The sequence below is a fragment of the Bos indicus genome, chromosome 20, assembly GCF_029378745.1.
Source record: "Bos indicus isolate NIAB-ARS_2022 breed Sahiwal x Tharparkar chromosome 20, NIAB-ARS_B.indTharparkar_mat_pri_1.0, whole genome shotgun sequence".
Lineage (NCBI taxonomy): Eukaryota > Metazoa > Chordata > Mammalia > Artiodactyla > Bovidae > Bos > Bos indicus.
Window position 1 is genome coordinate 37,178,968 of NC_091779.1, and position 21,821 is coordinate 37,200,788.

The 21,821-nt window shown below is 33.7% G+C and overlaps 1 protein-coding gene across 3 annotated transcripts in view; it reads right to left on the reverse strand.

Moving 5' to 3' along the window:
* The window catches only part of NIPBL (NIPBL cohesin loading factor), a 204,324-nt gene that overhangs the window by 94,875 nt on the left and 87,628 nt on the right, over nt 1-21,821 (reverse strand). For all 3 annotated transcript variants that reach the window (XM_070774754.1, XM_070774752.1, XM_070774753.1), the window contains exons 2-9: nt 20,042-20,184; nt 17,499-17,664; nt 15,489-15,616; nt 11,500-11,599; nt 10,651-10,802; nt 6,276-6,436; nt 5,280-5,376; nt 1,348-1,974 (exon numbers count right to left, since the gene is read on the reverse strand). In XM_070774754.1, the coding sequence (XP_070630855.1) occupies nt 1,348-1,974; nt 5,280-5,376; nt 6,276-6,436; nt 10,651-10,802; nt 11,500-11,599; nt 15,489-15,616; nt 17,499-17,664; nt 20,042-20,105 (1,495 nt within the window). In that variant the 5' untranslated portion in view covers nt 20,106-20,184. The remainder of the gene's footprint in view (nt 1-1,347; nt 1,975-5,279; nt 5,377-6,275; nt 6,437-10,650; nt 10,803-11,499; nt 11,600-15,488; nt 15,617-17,498; nt 17,665-20,041; nt 20,185-21,821) is intronic.

The window sequence follows — 21,821 nt, forward strand, 5'->3', positions numbered from 1 at the left end:
TCAAGAGTAGCTGAATAATATTGCTCTCTTCACTTGATATGCATATACTTTTATGAGAGGCTGGAGGAAAAGATACATTTTGGAACCTATAGAATTGTTTCCTGAACCCCAAACTACTAAGCAAAGAGAAAAAGGGCAAGTGACACTTTATTTCATCTTTAATGTCTATGATCTGCTAGTTAAAAAAAAAGTTTCTGAGTCAATAAAATGAAGACGTCTAGCAATTTTTTTATCTGCATCTACCTGTGATTTCTGCACTTAGCAAAGATGGTAATGTAACAATTACCAAGTACAGTTTATTCTTCCAGTAACATTAAAACAGCCGTCATGATAGGCAGGAAACATAGTATGATCTTTTGCATGTTTCTCAACATAGGTACAGAATGATCTACAAGTGATCCTGTCACATGATGAGCAAGATCATATATAAAAATGACTTCAAGTCAACATCAAGAAGTTTTGTTTTATAATGACCAAAGAGAAACTAGAAGAACTATAACTAAATCTAGAATATTTAACTATAAAATTAAACCAAAGTATTCTTTGGTTTGGATGGTCAAATATGTATATGCACCTACTGTAGAGACATAAAATTTATAAATAACTAACTTTATAACTACTGATTTATTAGTCTCTCTCCAAATTTTCAAGAGATTTTAAACATAATGTTCACCAAACCAAACAACTAAGAACTTAACAGGATTTACTTTCACTATAATTTTTTATAAAGCACAAAAAGAAAGTCCATAAACTTACAGGTGTCTTGTAAATTCATCCTAATACACCAGTCAGACAAAAGGGAACACTTAACTATAATCACCAACAAAAGATTCTTAATTCTTATTGCTATTTAATACTAACTTAAAATTCTTTCTTCATTTTTTTACTTAAAAAAATTCACATTGAGATGACCAAATTATAAACCAAGGGAAAAATCTAACTGCATAACAAACATACACACAATTTTTCCTTAAAAGCACTGATTCAAAATAATCTATAGTGGTTAACCTTGATTAGGTAGAAAAAAGGTAAAGATGCAAAATTATGTTAACATAACTTGTGGAAACAATCACTTTGGAAGATGAGCACAGATAAAATCATTTGATATATAATAGGTGATAGACCTATTTGGTTTTACAGAATTACCAAACCTCAGATAGTTCTTTCAAATAAAAAATGAAATTAAGAATTTCATTCTGAAGGATGAGCATTAGTAACAAAACCACAATTGAGAAACATTAAAAATCATAAAATAAGAAAAAAGACATAATATTAAAAACGTGTTAGGACATTATATAATTATATATTCACCAAGGGTATGAAGTGATAGTAATGAGATTATTTTACCTTTATCTTGAACTTCTTTTGAAAAACGCTCCCTTTCAATAGCTGATTCTCTCTCTATTCGCTCAATTTCAGCCAATGCATCCAATTCCACTTCATCATATATAGGTCCCTGTTGTGATACCTGTTGCTGATTCAGTACCACAGAAGTCTGGGGCTGTTTTGTAGCAACTGAAGTGTTCTGTTGTAAAACAGGCACTTGATTTGCTGGAAGGAATGCTGTTTGTTCTTGCTGCGACAAACACTGAGCAGCATTTAGTGGGCGGTTTACATCCTGTGGAGTAATGGGTGTTTTTGAAGTCTGTCCTGGGTACTGCACATTAAAAGGAATATCATTTTCTGAAACATTGCTATTTTCCATACCAGAAAGCATATCCTCTTGCTGGTCCATGTCTGAAGACCTTACACGAGTAAGTCTTAACGTAAGTTTAGTGGAGTCCTTGGATGGAGAGCTAATGATATCATACATTGCAGCCTTCTCATTCTGGTCTTTTTCATCTTTGCCTAATTTCATTTTCTTTTGCTTCTTTTGCTTTCTTTCTGGAGAATCTAACAAGATGTCTGGTGGAACATCTCGAGGTGATGAACAAGGTAGAGACTGAGACTGCAGGATTAAAGATGGTCTTGATCCTAGAAAAACAATTCAACAGGAATGAACAGTTGTGCTAGTTTTACATTTTCAGACATGTGATACATTAAATAAGCAACAATACAGTACTGCTAGAAAAAATGTAAAGTATTTCATCTGGCTACTTATTTACAGAGTATGAAAGCCTAACGATATGTCCCCATGGTCTTTCAGCTTGTTGCCAGATGACTCAGGTCTGAATTAAAGAATGGGTTTTCATCTTCCAGATCAGTATTATCTTTATTTTTTCACCTAAAAAGTATAAGTACTTAGCTTGAAAACATCAAAAGAGTTCACTATTTCTAAAGATGCAACACAAATATTTTAAGAATGATAATCTCTATACTCTCACTTATTATCTAGAAAAACTGACATGTCTAAAGCAAGAATAAGTCTGTCAAATTACAAAAAGGTTACAAATTAATCCTAGAGACTACGCTCACAGGAATACTTAATGGTATAAGAAAAAGGAAGTGGGAAAAATTACAGGGATCAGTCTTCACTTATTTAACAAATTGGTGGTAAAGTATTAACTTATACCTTTATGAGGTCGTCTCTTTTTCCCTCACTTAACACCATTTACATACTCTCTTCAGCTTGCTAATCCTCCTTTTATTAGAAAAATATGCAGGTTGAGCAAATTTCAATGCTCAATAAAACATGTTCAGCCCAGAGTCCATTAAATTAAACACTATATAAGGAAGTGCTAAAAATAAGCTAAACAAATGGGAAAATTTTTTGTTAACAAGTTTCAATGGTGAAAAATTGTATTGACATGCTTTAGAAACAAATGTATAACTGCATCTGAATAGTATATACATTACTTGTCAATTAGACTACTTGTAAAAATTTTAAAAGACCATGAGAAATAATAAAAATCAGTCAAGGTAAAAGTGCTTTATAGAATGAACTTAAACCTAGGCTTGTCTTAAATTGTTTCAGTGTTTTTACTACAAATGTTAGTTTGAAGTTACATCAAAGATAGACTGATTTCAGGTGGAGCTTTTATGGAGACATTAAAAAGAAATGAAACGAACACTCTGGGACCACTTATTTTGTGCCAGAGCTTGTGCAAAGTACTTTGCACATCAATTCATTTAAATGATTTACAACAATCTTGATGAGTATTATAACTATTTTGCAGAAACTAACACGACATTTATAGAGATTAAGAAATTTTCCCAATATTAAATAGCTAGCAAACCAAAAATTTAAACCCAGATCTGTCTAATGTGTGAATTATAATACATCATATTGTCTTTTCACTTAAAATTTATCTGTCAAATTATATATTTTAGAACAAACTTTAAATTCCAACAATTAATCTAAAAATCAAACTAGGCTTACTGAAGATGCATTCAACATTCAAAACTAGTTGGAAAACAACCGCATGAGCAGAAATAGAGGCTTCTGAGGAGGAAAGTTCGTGAGCTTAATTGTTCTAGTTTTCTTCTCTTTCTATCTAAAGTTATCTATCCATCTAACCATCCATTTATTCATCTATCCACCCTCAAGAGTTACAGAGAAAATGGTCTCATTATCCAGAATAACCAGCTATTCCACTGCTACTCTCCTCCCTGGCAGTCTAAATATTTCTCACTCTGAAAATACCTGTAAGATTTGTACCTAACTTTGACACCTAACCTACAAACAGAGTTGGAAGTTGTTCTCTTTTTCACAAACTCGGTTATTTTAATCCCTGAAAATTCATAGAATTAAAGAATTAGAATGGCTCAAAATTCTAATTATTGAATTAGAATTATTGAATTAGAATGGCTCATAAAAGTTCAGCTTTCACCTCATGAAGGATATCCCAAATCAAAGACCTGGAACATAAACTATGAAAAAGAAATTTTTACAGTGAGGCAGCCCAGTCCATGTTTTAGATGGCCACAATTAGAAATTCTCATGAATAGTTAAAATTTATTATCAGCTATACTGCAATTAATTAAAAGCGAATTCTCTAAAGTGGATATGATATTCTCCAACAAAATCGGACGTTTTAAGTTTTTCTTTTTAAGTTTGGACTTTAGTTTTAAGTCTTTTTTTTAAACTAAGACTTATTTATTTTTGACCATGCTGGCTCCTTCTTGTCGCACAGGCTTTTCTGAGGTTGTGACAAGCAGGGGCTACTCTTCGGTGGTGGTGTAGACGTCTTCTGTTGCAGAGCATGGCCTCTAGGACACACAGGCCTCAGTTACACCTTGCAGACTCCATAGAGTGTGGGCTCAGTAGGTGTGGTGCTTGGGCTTAGCTGCCCCACTGTATGTGGGATCTTCCAGATGTGGGATCAAACACTGCCAATGCAGTGTCTCCTGCATTTGCAGGCAGATTCTTCCAAGACTGAGCCACTGAGGAAGCCCAGTTTTAAGTATTTTTTAAAATAGCTCAAACCTGGATTTAAACTCAGAATTTTGTGACTTTACTATGCACACAAGACCACACAAGGTTCTTTGGGAATTAGAAGATACAGAAAATGAAATTCATGTTCATAAATAAGTTATTAGAAAAAATATAAACATCTTAGAGACACTAGGAGAGAGTCCATAGAAGATCAGCCATTTAACTTAGAACTTGAAGAATTAATATGATTTTAATAAGCAGAAATAAAGTAGATGTACGAGATCAAATGAAGTAATTCACAGAGAACAGGCCAGATTTTGATAAATGACTATCTAAGAAGTGAGAGAAGATTAAGACAATTCAGGATTGAAATATCATTAAGACCAACAAAAATGGCAGAAAGAACATCAAGAAAAATTTTGAACATGAATTTGAAATATCAGCTAGATGTGAAGAGGTTTGTCTGGAATGAAAAATTACAATTTGAGAGATAGAACTGGAACCAAAGACATTGATTTTGGTGTCCTGTTCACAAAAATAACTAATGCTACTACCAAAACTGAGTAAAACAGTCAAGGAAAAAAGTAAAATAGAAGATAAAAATATAATGATAGAAATCTTGAGAAATGAGAGAACAAAGAGCTAATGAAGGGAAAAATGACAATGAAAAAACAAGGAAAGCAGGTGGATTCACTACAGAATAAGTTTTGGAGGCCAAAGAGAGAAAGATCAATAATTTCAAATATTTAAGAAATATTAAAAGGATTATGGTTTGAAAAGACCATTGGATAATCAGTAAGAATGATACTATATATATCTGAAAACAGTAAGTACAGGTTCCTTTTTTTCCTACAATAAATGAAAAGTCATAAAGAATAATTTTTTGGTACCTGCATTAAGAAGTTTGAATTCTTTACTCAACTTGAAATCTGAAAAATTAAGGAAATTTTAGTTACAATGATACCTTTTGGAGTCCCATCACTTCCAGCAGGGGAACATACTGGCTGTGGAGACCTCAAGGGAAAAGACGCAGCATTCCTCATTGTTGAAGAATCTCCATCCTAGGAAGAGAGTATAACAGTTATACCTGGAATAATGGACGAGGCTTTATAGAAATCTTAAAGAGAACCAATAAAAGACATAAATTACTGACAGGTAAAGTGTTGGTATTCAAAAGCATAATTCTTCTGCACTTTCCTGTTTTCTTCATGGTATATCTTAGAAGAATTGAAACTGTATCCAAAACAATCAACAGCCTAAGCATGGCAATGAATAAGAGAACTGGTATTACTGGTATGCTCCATTTTTGTTTACTGTTTTCTACAAAAGGAGCTCTGAATATCCTACTAGGTCATAAATGTAAATAAATGTCTTGAAGGCAGAGTCCAATGTCATCTTTGTTCAACTTAAATACGTGTAACATGTGATAATACCACCAAACAAATAACAAATCTCTAGTATGTGGATTATTTCAATAACATTAACGTAACATTAAATTTCAGGGAAAAATGGTTTTTACAAGTCTTAGAGGGAAAAAGAGCTAAGTACTAATATATAAAGGCTCATAAGAAGACATCTTTTTGTGAGCAAATACTTTAAGATGAAGTGTGATTTCATTAAGGACCTAAACCTCTAGACCACAGGTTGGCAAACTTTTTCTATAAAGAGACAGATAATGCACAAGTTTTCTGGGTCATACACAGTTTGTCACATAAAGTTACTTGTTGCTGTTGTTCTCTTAAACTATGAAAATCATTCTTAGTTTGTGGATCAGACTACTGGCAAGTTTAGCAAACCCTTCTCTAGATTAAGCTCTAGGAGTACAGCTAAATTCTCAGACGTAGTATAACCCACAAAAAAAAAGACAGATTTCCTTTATATTATAGAATTGAAATACTGGGTTATGTGACAAATATTAGAACTATTTCATTACCTTAATGTAACTAATATGATTACATACGTCACTACTTATCCTGTGCACCATGTGTAGGTAGTCGTCACTTGAGCCATGTCTAGGATTATCAGCATGATGATTAGCAGAATTGCCAGACAACGAACCAGAAACTTTATTATCATGTAGGTTTCTCAAACCACCTGCAACAATGGGACTTGATACCGATGCTGAAATTAATAAGAATTTTAAAAAAGATTTATAAAAATAAACTGGTAAAATTCTTAGAGGATAGTAACAATAATTATTCACAAGTAATACTTTAGTCTTCATAAATTACAAAGACTAATATAATAAGCTGGCTGACTATACACAGCTTGATCAAATCTTAACACTGTGCCACAAGTCATTCAGACTGATTTCTGAAAAGAAATAAGATATTAGATATGGTTGAAGCTCTCCATATACCTGCATATACCTCTCCTTTATTTTCTTCCTCTTATTCACTAAAAGCAAGTGCTACTATTGAACTTAGAGTTCACTCTACCTATGAATATCTTTATAGCTTTGCTATAAATGAATATATTTCTAAATAACACATTATTGCTTAGCACATTATATAAATGGTATATGTATATATTCTTCTATAACACTTCAATTTCAATATTGTGTTGAAATATATCTATTTTTATATATGTCGTTTTATTTTAAATAAATAATGACATACATTACTTCTTTAGTCTGCTACATAATGTACACATTTTATCCAGACTTATGTTAGTAGTTTAGATTGCCTGAATATTTTTGTCATCATAAACAATGTTGTAATGTATTATGTATTCTTATAATGACTTATAAATGTGTCTAGAAGTGAAATTGCTGAATATTCCTGTTTTTAACCCTTGCTAAATATTAACAAATAGTTTTCCAAATTATTTATGACCACTCTACTAGTAATAGACAAGTGTTCTTGCTGCTCTATATTCTTGCCAACGATTTTCATCAATCTGAAGATGAGAAATGTCTCTGATGGTTACTTTAATTTGTGTTTCTTTCCTTAAACAATAGTGAAGCCAAGCATCTTTTCATGTGTATTACACATTCAGATTCCCTACTTAACACAAAATCATAAAAATTACTCTCTGAAATTTTCTTTCAAGAGTTTCATAGTTTTGTTTTTTCATACTTAGGTCTTTAGTTCTAGTAAAATTAGAATATCCTTTCCATGAATGCTTAGTAGAACTTGAGATGGAACTGTCTGAACATGCTTTATACCCTCCCCCAGTTATAGAAGAGACAGATTTTGAAGAACTGAGGGAGATTTTAAACAGAAATAGATAATTGTCAAACTGCTCTCTAAAACGGTTCTACCAATTTATATTCCTATGAAGACTGTATGAAGTTTGAATTTCCCTGCACACTAAAACATGTTCACTAACCTGATAGTTATAATAAAATTTTATTTCAATTTAATTTTGATTAACATCTCTTTAATTGTGAACCAGGTTGAACATATTAAACCTTTCTGCATCCAATTTGTTTTTCTTTTTCAGTAAATTATTTACTTCTTTAGTCAATTTACCTGTCTTTACTTGTTCTCTCGTCTTATACAGAAATTTGTGATTAATCTGTCTTTTCCCCCATTTCTAGAATACAGTCCTACTTAGAAAGGCCTTCTTGACCCTTGGTGAGTAAGTCAAAGTCGCTCAGTTGTGTCTGACTCTTTGTGACCCCATGGACTATACAGTTCGTGGAATTCTCCAGGCCAGAATACTGGAGTGAGTAGCTGTTCCCTTCTACAGGGGATCTTCCCAACCCAGGGTCGAACCCAGGTCTCCTGCATTGCAGGTGGATTCTTTACCAGCTGAGCCACAAGGGAAGCCCAAGAATACTGGAGTGGGTAGCTTATCCCTTCTACAGGGGATCTTCCCAACCCAGGGATCGAACCCAGGTCTCCTGCACTGCAGGCAGATTCTTTACAGTTGAGCTACCAGGGAAGCCCATTTCTTGACCCAACATTACCCAAAATTCACCCCCATGTTTTCTTCTTATAGTTCCATGAGTCAGAATACAAACAAACATGTAAACTGTTTATCCACCTAGAACATTTTTCCTCTAAATGATCTAAGAATCAACTAAAATTTCAAAATGCCTAGCCAACCTATCCAACATGATTTACTAAACAATCCACTATTACATACTGATGCAAGATACCATCTTAGAATGACAGAATTGGAAACAGAATCACTAATGGATGGTAGACCTTTTAGGATAAAGATTAATAGGAAATGGAGTTATGTGATCTCAAAGTATAATCTGACAGATTACTTACTAATTGCAAAGGAAAAATTATGTTCATTATAAAAGAAGTGGTTACCACCTAAATATTACTAATAACAAAGCCACTTGTGATTATAAGTCTTCTGATGTGATGCAATATGAAGTGCACATTACTTTAGTATCCTTGCCAAAAATATAAAACTAGAAATTAATAGAGCCTTTACTGATAACTTCCAGTTGGTAGGAAACATAAGGAGTATATGAGCAAATCAAACAACACAATAGGAAACAGTGAAGTCTAGAATATGTGATACTCCACCACAAAGGTAGCACAGAATTTCTAAAAAAAAAAACCAGAAATTACTATCATGGAGAGAGGCTATGGGACCAAATAGATTTTTAAAAGAGTCAAAAGAGATGTAAAAACCAAGTGCAATGTGTGAGAAACTAGATTAGATCATATATAGGGGAAAAAGGTTATAAATGTTCTCAGTATTTTTAGGGGCAAATTATTACACTTGGTATTTATAAAGAACTCTGCCTTCTTAGCAAATGTAATTAAGGACAGAGAGGCAGAATGCCTATTGGTAAAATGGTCCACTGTGTTATTCTCTAGTTTTCCACATGAAAACTTTTCAAGTTTATAAGAATTTTAAATGTTACCTTTCACAAATTCTAAGTTCCCACAGACATCTGCCTTATTTCTGGAATCTTTTTTGTTCCATTTACCTATCTGTTTCTTACTACATTAAATTTTTTTCTTTTAATTTTGCTATCTATTTGAGGCTAATCTCTGAATATTATTTTTAGTTTCTCAAGTATCTGAACGTTTCCAAGAAATGACTAATTACTGAATAGGCCCTCAAACTATGTATATATTTTTTGATTTTGTGATTTCAACTTATTCTTTTGAAAAAGCTGGGTTTATCTCCTTATAACGTGACAACAGTATTTACAGTAAACTCATTTTTTTTCTCCTACACATATACATATTTCTGTAGGAAGCAAATGTGTTCTGTCAACGTTTCTCCTCTTTTTAATTACATTTAAAATGATCCTCATAACTCTGGCATGTGTGCGTGTGTTAGCTGCTCAGTTGTGTCCGACTCTTTGCAACCCCATGGACTTTGGCCTGTCAGGCTGCTCTGTCCATGGGATTCTCCAGCCAAGAACACTGGAGTGGGTTGCCATTTCCTTCTCCAGGTAACTTTGGCATCCCAGAGTAAAACAGTAAAATTTCACAAACATCAAGAGCCAGTATATACGCATACTTCTGTTTGTACTCACACTAAATCCTATAATTTTGGAGGTGTCTATTTCAAAGGTGTGACTGATTGCCTCCAAGTTTTTCCCTGAGTTACTATATGAAATAAGCTCAACCCAGTATTTCATTATCTAGTTTGGAAAACCAGAATCTGGATGTTTCAATAGATGACCCCAAGTTAAAACTTTATAAAATACTAACTCCATGCATAATAAAAAACTAAGAATACAAACAGGAACTAAAGACTGACTGTGACTATTAAAAATTTGTTGTTAATTATGAGGGACAAAAACATAGGTACATGTTATTATATTTTGTATTTTTCAAAATTTCTCCAAAAAAGTAAAAACAAATATATACTAATATTAATACATTATCTGATAGCCATGGCATATATCCCAAGGCAGTATGATCTTAAAAAGACATATTACCAACAACTAACTTCAAATAAGAACTAGTAATCTAATCCCAGAAAATTCTGTATCCAAGATTATTAATTTTCCTCTATTAGTACTGTATATACTTGATATTAAATTTTTCACACTACATATACTTAACTAATTAATATATAATTCTTCTTTGACTTAGTGCTACTATAAGAAGCCTAATTAAATAAAGCAGTTCCTAATTTTATAACTATATATACTCAGTTGTATAATATAAGGTAATCCAAAGACTGAAATTACACTTATCTTTTTACCTCCCAAATGATGAATGTTCAAGCAATAAATGTAATATGTTTTTAATTACATAAGCCATAGTTAAAAAGAAACGTTTGCTGATGAGTAAGTATACAGTTTAGTATTTGTGTTTGAAAACTTATGAAAAGAAAAAAGTAAAGAAAAAAATGAATTTGCTGGAACTACAGGCATTCTTGTAAATAAGCACCAGCTTTCTTACCTTGCTGCATCTGTGGATGTGTTGTATAACTTGAAGGATGGGAATATGGCATGTATCCTGCAGGGCTTTGTGGGGCATATGGACTAGGCACTGGGCTATTTTGTTGTGGCATAAATCTGTTCCCAGAGCTTGTCTGTGGTGGCACAAACCGGCTAAAATCCAAAATCCAAATACACAATATCAGGAAATGAAATAAGTGATATTTCTTGTTATTTCAATAAAATAAAATCTATGTACACAGAAAATTCTGAAAAATAATGTACAAAAATCATTCACAATTCAGAACCTAAGAGTTATACTAAGCAGTTTTCAAATAGAGTAATTCATTTATTTTACATGCTCCCTAAATTCTACTCGAAGAATTTTCTTATTTATCTCAAACATGCTCTATTTCAACACATTCTTTTGTTTGCATGAAATTAAGTTACTATTTATTTCAAACAGTATATTAGAGCATTTCCACATTTAACATTTTAAGGCAAATATTCATGTGCTATGTAAGGATAAGCATCTAAACTTTTTGAAAGAAAGTGAAGTCTCTCAGTCGGGTCTGACTCTTTGCAACCCCATGAACTGTAGCCCAGCAGGCTCCTCCGTCCATGGGATTCTCCAGGCAAGAATACTGGAGTGGGTTGCCATTTCCCTCTCCAGGGGATCTTCCCAACCCAGGGATCGAACCCAGGTCTCCTGCATTGTGGGCAGACGCTTTAACCTCTGAGCCACCAGGTAAATTACCTTTAGGAATTAACTTTAGGAATTTCACCATTACCTAAATGCATGTACATACTGTATATTCTCAAACACATTCACTACAGAAAATAGCTCTTCATAAAATGATAAATACATTACCTGGAGGGGCTATGTGAGATAGTGGTTTGTTGATAATTGGAAGATGCAGGACTACTGTGCATGGAATTCTGAGAAAGTTTATACTGAGACATCATCATTCCTACATAATATACAAAAACAGTAAGTATGTTATATTCTTCTATTGGTAAAGCATTAAGTGATTTAAATCAACCATTCTCTCACAAACACTCAGAAGTTCTTTCTGTTCTTTTCTTTTTGACCAACACGTTCATTTTGAAGAGCAAAATACAGAAACTATAAATTTTAAGCACAACCAATTTTACCAAACATCCTTTTAGCATGTCAACTAATCCAGGGACAGAGATAGAGAGCTATGTACTTGCTTACTTAGTGTCCTACATTCAGCTTTAGAATTGAAAAGAACTTTCAGAAGCCACTTCATCTAATCCAGGGATTCCCTTGTCTCCAGGATGTGAACCTGTACCTCCTGTCAGATCAGTGGCAGCATTAAAGTGCACAATAAATGTAACGTACTTGAATCATCCTAAAACCATTTCCCATCCCTTGTCCATGGAGTAATTGTCTTCCAGGAAATAGGTCCCTGCTGTCAAAATGGTTGGGGACCTCTGACCTAATCCTTTAATAAATACTACACACTTCTGTCTACAATAGGCTTTTGGATGGTATTTCCTATTATGCACAATATTTTATTACATTCATCTCCCCTCCTTAGGAACTTAATTTTAACAACTCTATGTATTTTGTTGTGATTAGGACCTAACTTTTAAGAAGTACTTTTCTTAAAGGTCCAAGGTTTGAGGTACTGAAATTACCATCTCAGTCTTTTAATGAACATCAGAATGTTCCTACTCTTTCTTTTACAGTAATTCTTGCCATAAAATAGGGATTAAATGAATATTTGTTTAATGAATGAAAGTGTGAGAACAGCTTTCAGATTCTCACATTTCCTTTCACACTGTTCTTTCACCTGTTGCTTTCAACTCTTTCCATTCTGTTATATAGGAGATGCAGAAAAATTCAGCTATTTAGACACTCTAAAATCAAAAATAAAAATCTATAATTAACACTGACCTTTCTTATAATACATATAGCTACTCTTTTTGGGAAATTCAAGCATCACATTATTTCCCAAAAGTTCATTTTCTGCTGCTGATATGAAAAGTGCCTTTTACATTCAAACAAAAGTTACATGTTTATTTGCCAGGAGCTACAAAAAGGATTCTAGCTCTACGACAACAGCTGAATGACATGAGGGCACAAAATCACCTCAAAGTCTAACACTAATAGTATGTTTTCTTTTATAGGTAGTCTAAATTTCAGTTTATGAATTTTCTCTTCCAACCTAAATTCAGTACTAAGTCATATATGCCATGGTTTAATAATTTAATTACTATAACTACTGTTTCTGATTTTGATTTTTTTGAGAGAAGGGGACAAAACTCTTTAAGACGAGAGTTAAAAAGTATTTTCCTCTGAATTAACTATCATTACTATGACAAGCTGGAATCACTAGTTTAGAGGCATTGGCTTTATAAATAAAAAGGTCAAATGAAATCCTAATAGTTCTTTCTGATTCTCTCAAAGATCCAAAGAACTGTGCTGTTAAGTTGCTAAGTCATGTCTGACTCTGTCATCCCATGGACTGCAGCATGCCAGTCTTCCCTGTCCTTCTCTATCTCCTGGAGTTTACTCAAACTCATGTCCATTCAGTTGGTGAACCCTTTTTTCTTTTTTCTGAGCAGTAGGTCTCAACAGTGGGCTTAAAGTATTCAATAAACCATGTTATAAACAAATATGCTTATTATCCTGGTTTCTTGTTCCATTTATACAGCACAGGCAGAGTTGATTTAGCATAACTCTTAAGGGCCCTAGAATTTTCAGAATGGTCAACGAGCACTGGTTTCAACCTAAATTCACCACCTGTATTAGCTCCTTTGAAGCTTTGAAGCCAGGCATTGACTTTTTCTCTCTAGCTATGAAAGTACTAGCTGGCATCTTCTTCCAATAGAAAACTGTTTCATCTATACTGAAAATCTTTTGTTTAGCATAGCCACTTTCATTAATTATTTTAGCTAGATCTGGATAACTTGCTGCAGTTTCTACATCAGTACTTGTAGCTTCACCTTGCACTGTAAAGTTAATGGAGATAGCTTCTTTCCTGAAACCTCATAAACCAATCTCTGCTAGCTTCAAACTTTTCTTCTGCAGCTTCCTCAACTCTCTTAGCCTTGAGAGAACCAAAGAGAGTTAGGGCCTTGCTCTGGATTAGGCTTTGGCTTAAGGGAGTATTCTGACTGGCTTGATCTTCCACCCTGACCGCTAAAACTTTCTCCATATCAGCAATGAAGGTTATTTTAGTTTCTTAACATTCAAGTGTTTATTGGGGTAGCACTTCCCCACTCCCTTCAAGAATTTTTCCTTTGTTTTTGATAACTTGGCTGTAAGGGACAAGAGGCCTAGCTTTTGGCCTATCTTGGCTTTTGACATGTCTTCCTCACTAAGCTTAAGCATTTCTGGCTTTTGATTAGAGAAAAAGATATGCGGCTCTTCTTTTCACTTGAATACTTAAGAGGTCACTGTGGAGTTATTAATGGACTCATTTCAATACGTTCTGTCTCAGAAAACAGCAAGGCTCAAGGAAAGTGGAACTGCCAGTTCTGCCAGAACATACATTTATCCATTAGTTCACTGACTTACATGGGTGTGGTTCCTGGTGCCCTCAAATATAATAGTAACTTCAAACATCACCATAACAAACACAGTGATAATGTTTTTAAATATTGTAACAATTAGCAGAATGTGACAGAGACACAAAATAAGCAAATGCTGTTTGAAAAATGGTACTGACAGACTTGCTCAATGCACAGCTGCCATAAACATTCAATTTGTTAAACAGGCACTATCTGAGAAGTGCAGTAAAGCGAAGTGCAATAAAACAAGATATGCCTATAGTCTTCCTTCCAATCAATGATCTCTCCATATTTTCTTTCATTCCAACATTCTTCCAGAGTATGTTTAATTCTAGCTTTCCTTTCACCACTTCTATCTGTGACCTACTACTGCCATCCAAGACTGATGAAGATACAGTCTTGTCCTGCATACCTGACTTCAATTTCCTAGAAGGAAATTCCCTAGATTCACTTTGGGAAATGGATAGCAACTATGCAATTGCTTTAAAAACACAATTCACACAGAAGGACACACCATCAACATAGTAATACTATTTAAAAACAAAACTAAGAAATGGAATGATGAGCTTCACCAAGGTACTGTCAGCAAATGTGGCAATATTCTTGCACACAAATAATCAATTAAATAAACTGGATCTTCCTGGGTTGTCTAACTATATTCCTTTCTGCTGTTTTAGTCTTGAGAGGGAAGCAAGCACTTGACCTTACTAGATTCAGTAAGCTTCAGACCAGAACAAAGCTCCTAACTTAAGGATTCTCCTTGACTACAGAAAAAACATATGCACTAGATGTAGTATTTTTATGGTTTTTCTAATGCTTATTATAAATAGAGTTTTCCTTAATAGTAATATTTTAGTTACAAACCTTTTTCTATTTCTAAAGTGTTAAACCAATTACTATATAACCATGACTATAATCACCCATCAGTACTAAAACTAATACTTGGTATATTTATTTATACACATACTCCATTTTCAGAAGCTCTGCAGATATTTTTATTATTTGATTAATGAAAGACTTCTGTCATATCTATTCTAGGTTTCTAAAATAAAAAGCTCTTTCATTGACTAAATTAATACATTTTGAAATATCCAGCAAACTGCATATTAAGTTTTGCCTAATTGAATAAACTGCAAGAATGTTACTATCTATTTAGTTTCCTTTTTGTTCTTGGTTTGATTCAAGGTATCAAAGAGTATTCACAGATGACAGGCTAGTTTGTTAAAGGAGACAGCTGAATTTACATGTGAAGCAAGTTCTGATACAAGACACATTAAAAATATATATACTATGAAATTCAATTATTAAAAAACTCACCACTTTGTACATATCTGTTCTGCATACTTTTCTCCCTGAAAACGTTAGGACTCCTCGCCAGGACGGCCTGCAACAAGACTGGTATGTCGCCTTCTGGATCATCACTGCCAAGGTTATCTTTCAACTCTCTGGCATTGAAAAAATAAATATAAAACATTTAAAAAGTGATGGTCATTAAGAATTCTTTAACTTCTATTACTTAAATTGTAGACTTCTTTCCTTTCCCCACTTTATTTTAAACAGAAAACATTATTTTATGGATTCTAAGTTTATGTAAGAATGTTTATATTAGCATAAAAGTATAAAATAAGTGTCTGTTCTATTCAAAATAGTGGAAAGGTAGAGGTGATAATTATGCACAGAAGTTGATATCCGGGCTTGGAATATATTTTCTCCCTTATATCTGAATATAAGTGACTTTGTCTTTTTGAGAATGTTCTCTGAATGAAACAATGTTGCCATGTTGATTAAGACAAGACCCAAGGTTATGTAATTGCCCCCTCTTTATTCTCATCTCAAATAAAGCCACTGGAGAGAAAAAATCCCAAGTAAGTGGTTAAGAATAGCTGCAGTTAGTAAGTAGCAAGTTAAGTTCACAAATGCTAAGAAATAAAAATTAGGCAGTATTTTAAATTTTACACGTCACTGTTGCACTCATTAAATCTAATTAGAAAGATTCGTAAAGATGGTGTCCAATGATAAAATTAAATACATTTCTGGGGGCAATCAAAGGAGCTCACCATATAATTAATCATAATTGTATATGTGCTTCTCCTTTTATCTCTTTAAATATGTGGTGAAAATCTTTCAATTAAGGATGTTCAGGTAGGGCCTTCCCTCGTGGTCCAATAGTTAAGACTCTGCCATCCAATGTAGCGGACGCAGGTTTGATCCCTGGTAGAGAAACTGTATCCCACATGCCATAGGGCAACCAAGCCCTTGAGCCACAACTACTAAGTCCGCACACTGCAACTTCAGAAGCCCCCACACGCCACAACTAGAGAAAGCCGTGCACTGCAATGAGGAGCCCACAAGCCGCAATACAGTCCCAACAGAGCCAAAAAGAAGAGAATGCACAGGTATGAGAAGCAGTAAAACACTTAGACACTGTTGAATTTCTGTAGAGATATACTTCCTTCTGAATTTAAACAATCATTTCTCAGTTTCCCATCAGTAAATTCACATTTATTATTTCTGCTAAATTCTTCAGCTTAAAAAATGGCCCCATAGTATGAGCTACATACAGGTAATGGCAGAGATCTGTCCATTATAATGTGTTTTATACTCATTCCCCTAAATAATGAATCTTTAAGTTAAAAAAATTAAAAGAATGGAAGGGCACAAGAGTACCACTGTGCAGTGGGTTATGAACTTTTTATACATTGTTGTGTTGAGTATACATACATACTGTTTTGGTAGTAAAAAGTGAATTTTAAAAAGTATACTTGTGGAAAAAGTCTGTAAATAAGCTACGTATTTTAGTTCATATTATTTTAAAGTCTATTGTGTGAAAACACACATCTATGTTCACACTGTACAACAAATCCTGGAGAAAAATTAGTTCCAAATTCTGTAGCAACCTTCCTTGAAATTAATCTCTGAGTTCTTGCTATATTTTACATGAAAAGCATATAAGCCTATTCCAAACAGAACCATCACTAAAGTCCCTAGTGCCCGGAAATTCTAACTATTCCAGCAATTTCAGGAAAATGAGCTAAATTAATGAACAACTTGAGACCTCTGCACAGATCCATCTTGATGAATCCCAAGATTATTACAAGAATCAAAAAAAATATTCATAGAATTACATGCATCAGAACTACTGTCTCAAAATAACTATGGTCTATTTAAATCTCATTAATATCACAATAAGGCTATATTTTAAAGAGGATATTCCAATAATTTAAAATAAATTATGTATTAAAATTTTTTAGAAATAAAAGTTAAACCAGGAATACTGATTCTTTTACTAAGACCAAAACATTTCATCTTACTTTAGAATATACTTACATGTGATCTGTTGATACCTGGTTGAGGCTGTGGACAAGCTGTGAAACCAAATTATCATCCCTACAGGCCAAAAGGCAGTTCACTTCTTCTGCTATTCGTGCATTAAAGAGAAGGCTCTTTGTAGTTGTAGCAGGTAAAGGGGATGGAAGAGGCAGCTGGTTCAGGACTATTTGGAATAAAATCAGATTATGAGAAATTAATTGAGTGACAGTATGAAACCTCTTTCATGCTTAAATATATATGGGATTAAATAAATTGTAAAATATCAGTATGAATTAAAAGGCATTCTGTCTCTCCCCAAACAAACCCCAAACTACTCTACAAAACTCCCCAAACGTCCCTTTGACCACAATAGATTATACTAAGAGTAAAACTCTGTGCTAACTTTTCATGTCTTAATATCTTTATTACTTTAATAAATAGCCAAAAAAGGATTTAAAAAAAATAAGTAATTTCTAAAAATTGAGTGTATTAATTAATCTAATTTACTTCTATTGTAAAGATTTATCATAATCAAATAAATAAACCAAGTTACAATATCTGACTCTTCACCAGATAGACAACTAATGTGTGTTTTTAAAAGCTTGGGCAAATACAAAAATAGCTCACTTTAGTAGGAGAACAACATCCATAGAATAGGATTCTAAAGAAAGAAAAATATCTAAGGAATTTTGCTTTAAGTTGTAAATTCCTAAATAATCTCTTCATTCTATTCTGACAGCAAAAAAAAAAAAGGACATCGATGTTCACAGTTGTTTAAATTCAGTTACTTAATGTCTCTTCACATAAAAGGAATTAGTTCATTTGTTTAAAATAAAAGTTAAAAAGTTAACAATAGTGTCTTTGTTTTTGGTTTAATTTTTAATCACCTATATAGTATTAACTCTCATGCCACTCAGTCACTATGGGTAATAATAAGTTTTTGTTCATAAAAACATTGGAAACAAATCATTACTTAATACGTAGAATTTATTGGGCAGAAAAATTTTAATGAGGTACAGCTGAGATAATGCACAGAACTCAACCCCACCCCAACAAAAAAAAAAGAAATTTCTGGTTGTTTGACTCTGCACTCCTACAACATATCATATGAATTTATGCCTTACTTGAACAAAGTGATAACCAAAACTAAAGACTATTTCAAAAGCTTTCTTACCTATTAAATCCACACCAACTACTTTCTTGTTATGTCAGATTTTATAAACTAGCCCTGCCTCAAAGCTGTAGGCTGTTATCTATTTTACACCCACTTAAACTAGCTGGAAATTAACAACAGAAAAAAATAGTAATTGGGGGAACATAGATGAAAACATTTCTTGAAGTTATTTTCCTATAGCTGCTTTTATGAAACCTTACATCTTACAAAATGCTTGTTTTACAAAGAAAGGATGTCATCTATTCACCATCAACCCTTCCTTCTCATATGTCTTCTCCCCTTTATTTATTCAGGTAGGATAAGGACTAACATTGTGAGCAGTTTTTACACAGGGACTAAGTTAAAATTGCCTACCAAAGGAATGAGCCCCTAAAATATTGCACTACACTAATTAAACCTGCCAACAAAGGTCTAGTCAAAGCTATGGTTTTTCCAGTAGTCCCATATAGATGTGAGAGTTGGACCATAAGGAAAGCTGACTGCTGAAGAATTGATGTTTTTGAACTGTGGTGTTGGAGAAGACTCTTGAGAGTCCCTTGGACAGCAGGGAGATCAAACCAATCAGTCCTAAAGAAATCAGTCCTGAATGTTCCTTGGAAGGACTGATGCAAAAGCTGAAGCTCCAACACTTTGGCCACCTGATGCGAAGATCTGACTCATTGGAAAAGACCCTGATGCTGGGAAAGACTCAAAGCAAGAGGAGAAGGGGACGACAGAGGATGAGATGGCTAGATGGTATCACCGACTCGATGGACATGAGTTTGAGCATGCTCTGGGAGTTGGTGATGGACAGGGAAGCCTGGTGTGCTGCAGTCCATGGGGTCGCAAAGAGTTAGACATGACTGAGCGACTGAACTGAACTAAACCTCAAGTGAATGACAATGTTCTTAAGAAACTTAAGTGTTCAGGGTAAAATAGGCTCCTGACATCTGTGACAAACTCCAAAAGATTACCAAACGTGGCATCCAAAATAAATATCACTAAGAAATTAGATTAAGTGGGGCTATCAAATTTTCTTGTTTGAAGGGCAGTTTCAGTTACCATTTCCCTAAATGCTTTTTTAAGTGTGTAATAATTTCTATATGCAAACCATGTTTCTTCAGTTTCGATTTTTAATGATTGTTTCATCTTCTCTGATCCTTACTTTTACATTTATCCCTTTCATGTAAGACCTTTAAACAAAAACATACTACCATTTCTTAATGGGTCCTTAGGATGAAAGAGAAATTAAGGTCTTATTATTAGTTCACTAATTTTGTTACTTTCACACTTATGCATTCAAAATCTAAAATCTTTACACACTTTGTGTTATTTATGACACCACCACCAATTATTGTCATAGTCTCTTTAAAAATCAATGTCAGAGTAGAATGTTAACCAAACTTACGGTCTGTAAGACTAGCAATCCCCGCAAGAGTAGTGATGGGGACATGGGGCATATCCCCATTCATCCTGAAGTTCTGGAATGGTGTTGCCTATGAAAGTACTTAGTTCAGGTGCCAGCTGTCATTACTTCCCATTTCCCAAACACTGCAACAAAAAACAGATAATTATTTGTAACAATGTCAAATATATTACTACTAGGGAAATGCTTAAAAAATAAAATGTTCTGCTTTTTGCATGCTCAAGCTATACATAACAGTAACAGCCATCATGCATGTATTATTTACTGTATGTTCACACTGCAAAATGCTTTGTATGCAACAACACATTTAGTCCTCACAACAATGAAGTAAGGTAGGTACTCTTTTTTTTCCTGCATTTTACTGACGAGAAAATTAATTTACAAGGAATTTCAAGTAATGTGTGGAGCAAAGGTCAGAACCTAAACAATGTGGCTGTATTACTGGACAGGGACACTTAATTTTGACAAACACTATTTTCTTTTCCACATCATATATGCATAAAAATTTATCTTCAACTTGCCTTCCTGGTAAATAATGTGACCATTATTAAAAGATGAATCTTCAAACAATAAAGGCTGGAGAGGGTGTGGAGAAAAGAGAACCCTCTTGCACTGTTGGTGGGAATGTAAATTGATACAGCCACTATAGAAGACAGTAAGGAGATTCCTTAAAAAACTAGGAATAAAACCACCAGATGACCCAGCAATCCCATTCCTAGGCATATACCCTGAGGAAACCAAAATTGAAAAAGACACATGTACCCCAATGTTAACTGCAGCACTATTTACAATAGCTAGAACATGAAAGCAATCTGGATGTCCATTGACAGATGAATGGATAAAGCTGTGGTACATATACACAATGGAATATTAGTCATAAAAAGGAACACATTTGAGTCAGTTCTAATAAGGTGGATGCACCAAGAGCCTATCATTCAGAGTGAAGTCAGAAAGAGAAAAGTATTGCATAATAATGCATATATATAGAATCTAATAAGATGGTATCGATGAATTTACTTGCAGGGCAGCAGTGGAGAAACAGACATAGAGAACAGACTTATGGACATGGTGAGAGGGGAGGAGAGGGTGAGATGTCTGGACAGAGTAACATGGAAACTTACATTACCATATGCAAAATAGATAGCCAATGGGAATTTGCTGTATGTCTCATGGAACTTAAACAGGGGCTCTGAATCAACCTAGAAGGGTGAGATGGGGAGGGAGGTACAAGAGGGAGGGGACACAGGTACACCTATGGCTGATTCCATGTTGATGTTTGACAGAAAACAACAAAATTCTGTAAAGCAATTATCCTTGAATTAAAAAATAAATTTTGAAAAAGATGTGTCTTCATTAAATAGCTTCATAAACAGCAAACAGAGTCTGCTCTACATCAATTATCTAAGACATAGTGCTGAAATAGAAAGCTGAATTGTAATTTTTAAACAGTTTAAATACTTCTCTTTTTTTTTTAAGAGAAGCTAGTCAGTAACTTTCAGGAGAACCTCTGAGTTTTTTCGTTTATAATCTTCAGAACAGTGTAATGATGTAACATTAATAATTCCCCTTATTCATACATCTTAATTCAACTTTAAAAAGTTTTTTCTTAAAAATAGTGAAAGTATATAAGTAGGTAAAAATAAGAATTTTCTTTTTCCTCACTTTGATTATAAATATACTGACAAAAGTTCCTAAAACACATATGTACGTTTTAACAGTAATAAAGTAAGCATCCATGAAACCACTCTAACGCTCTGCTGCT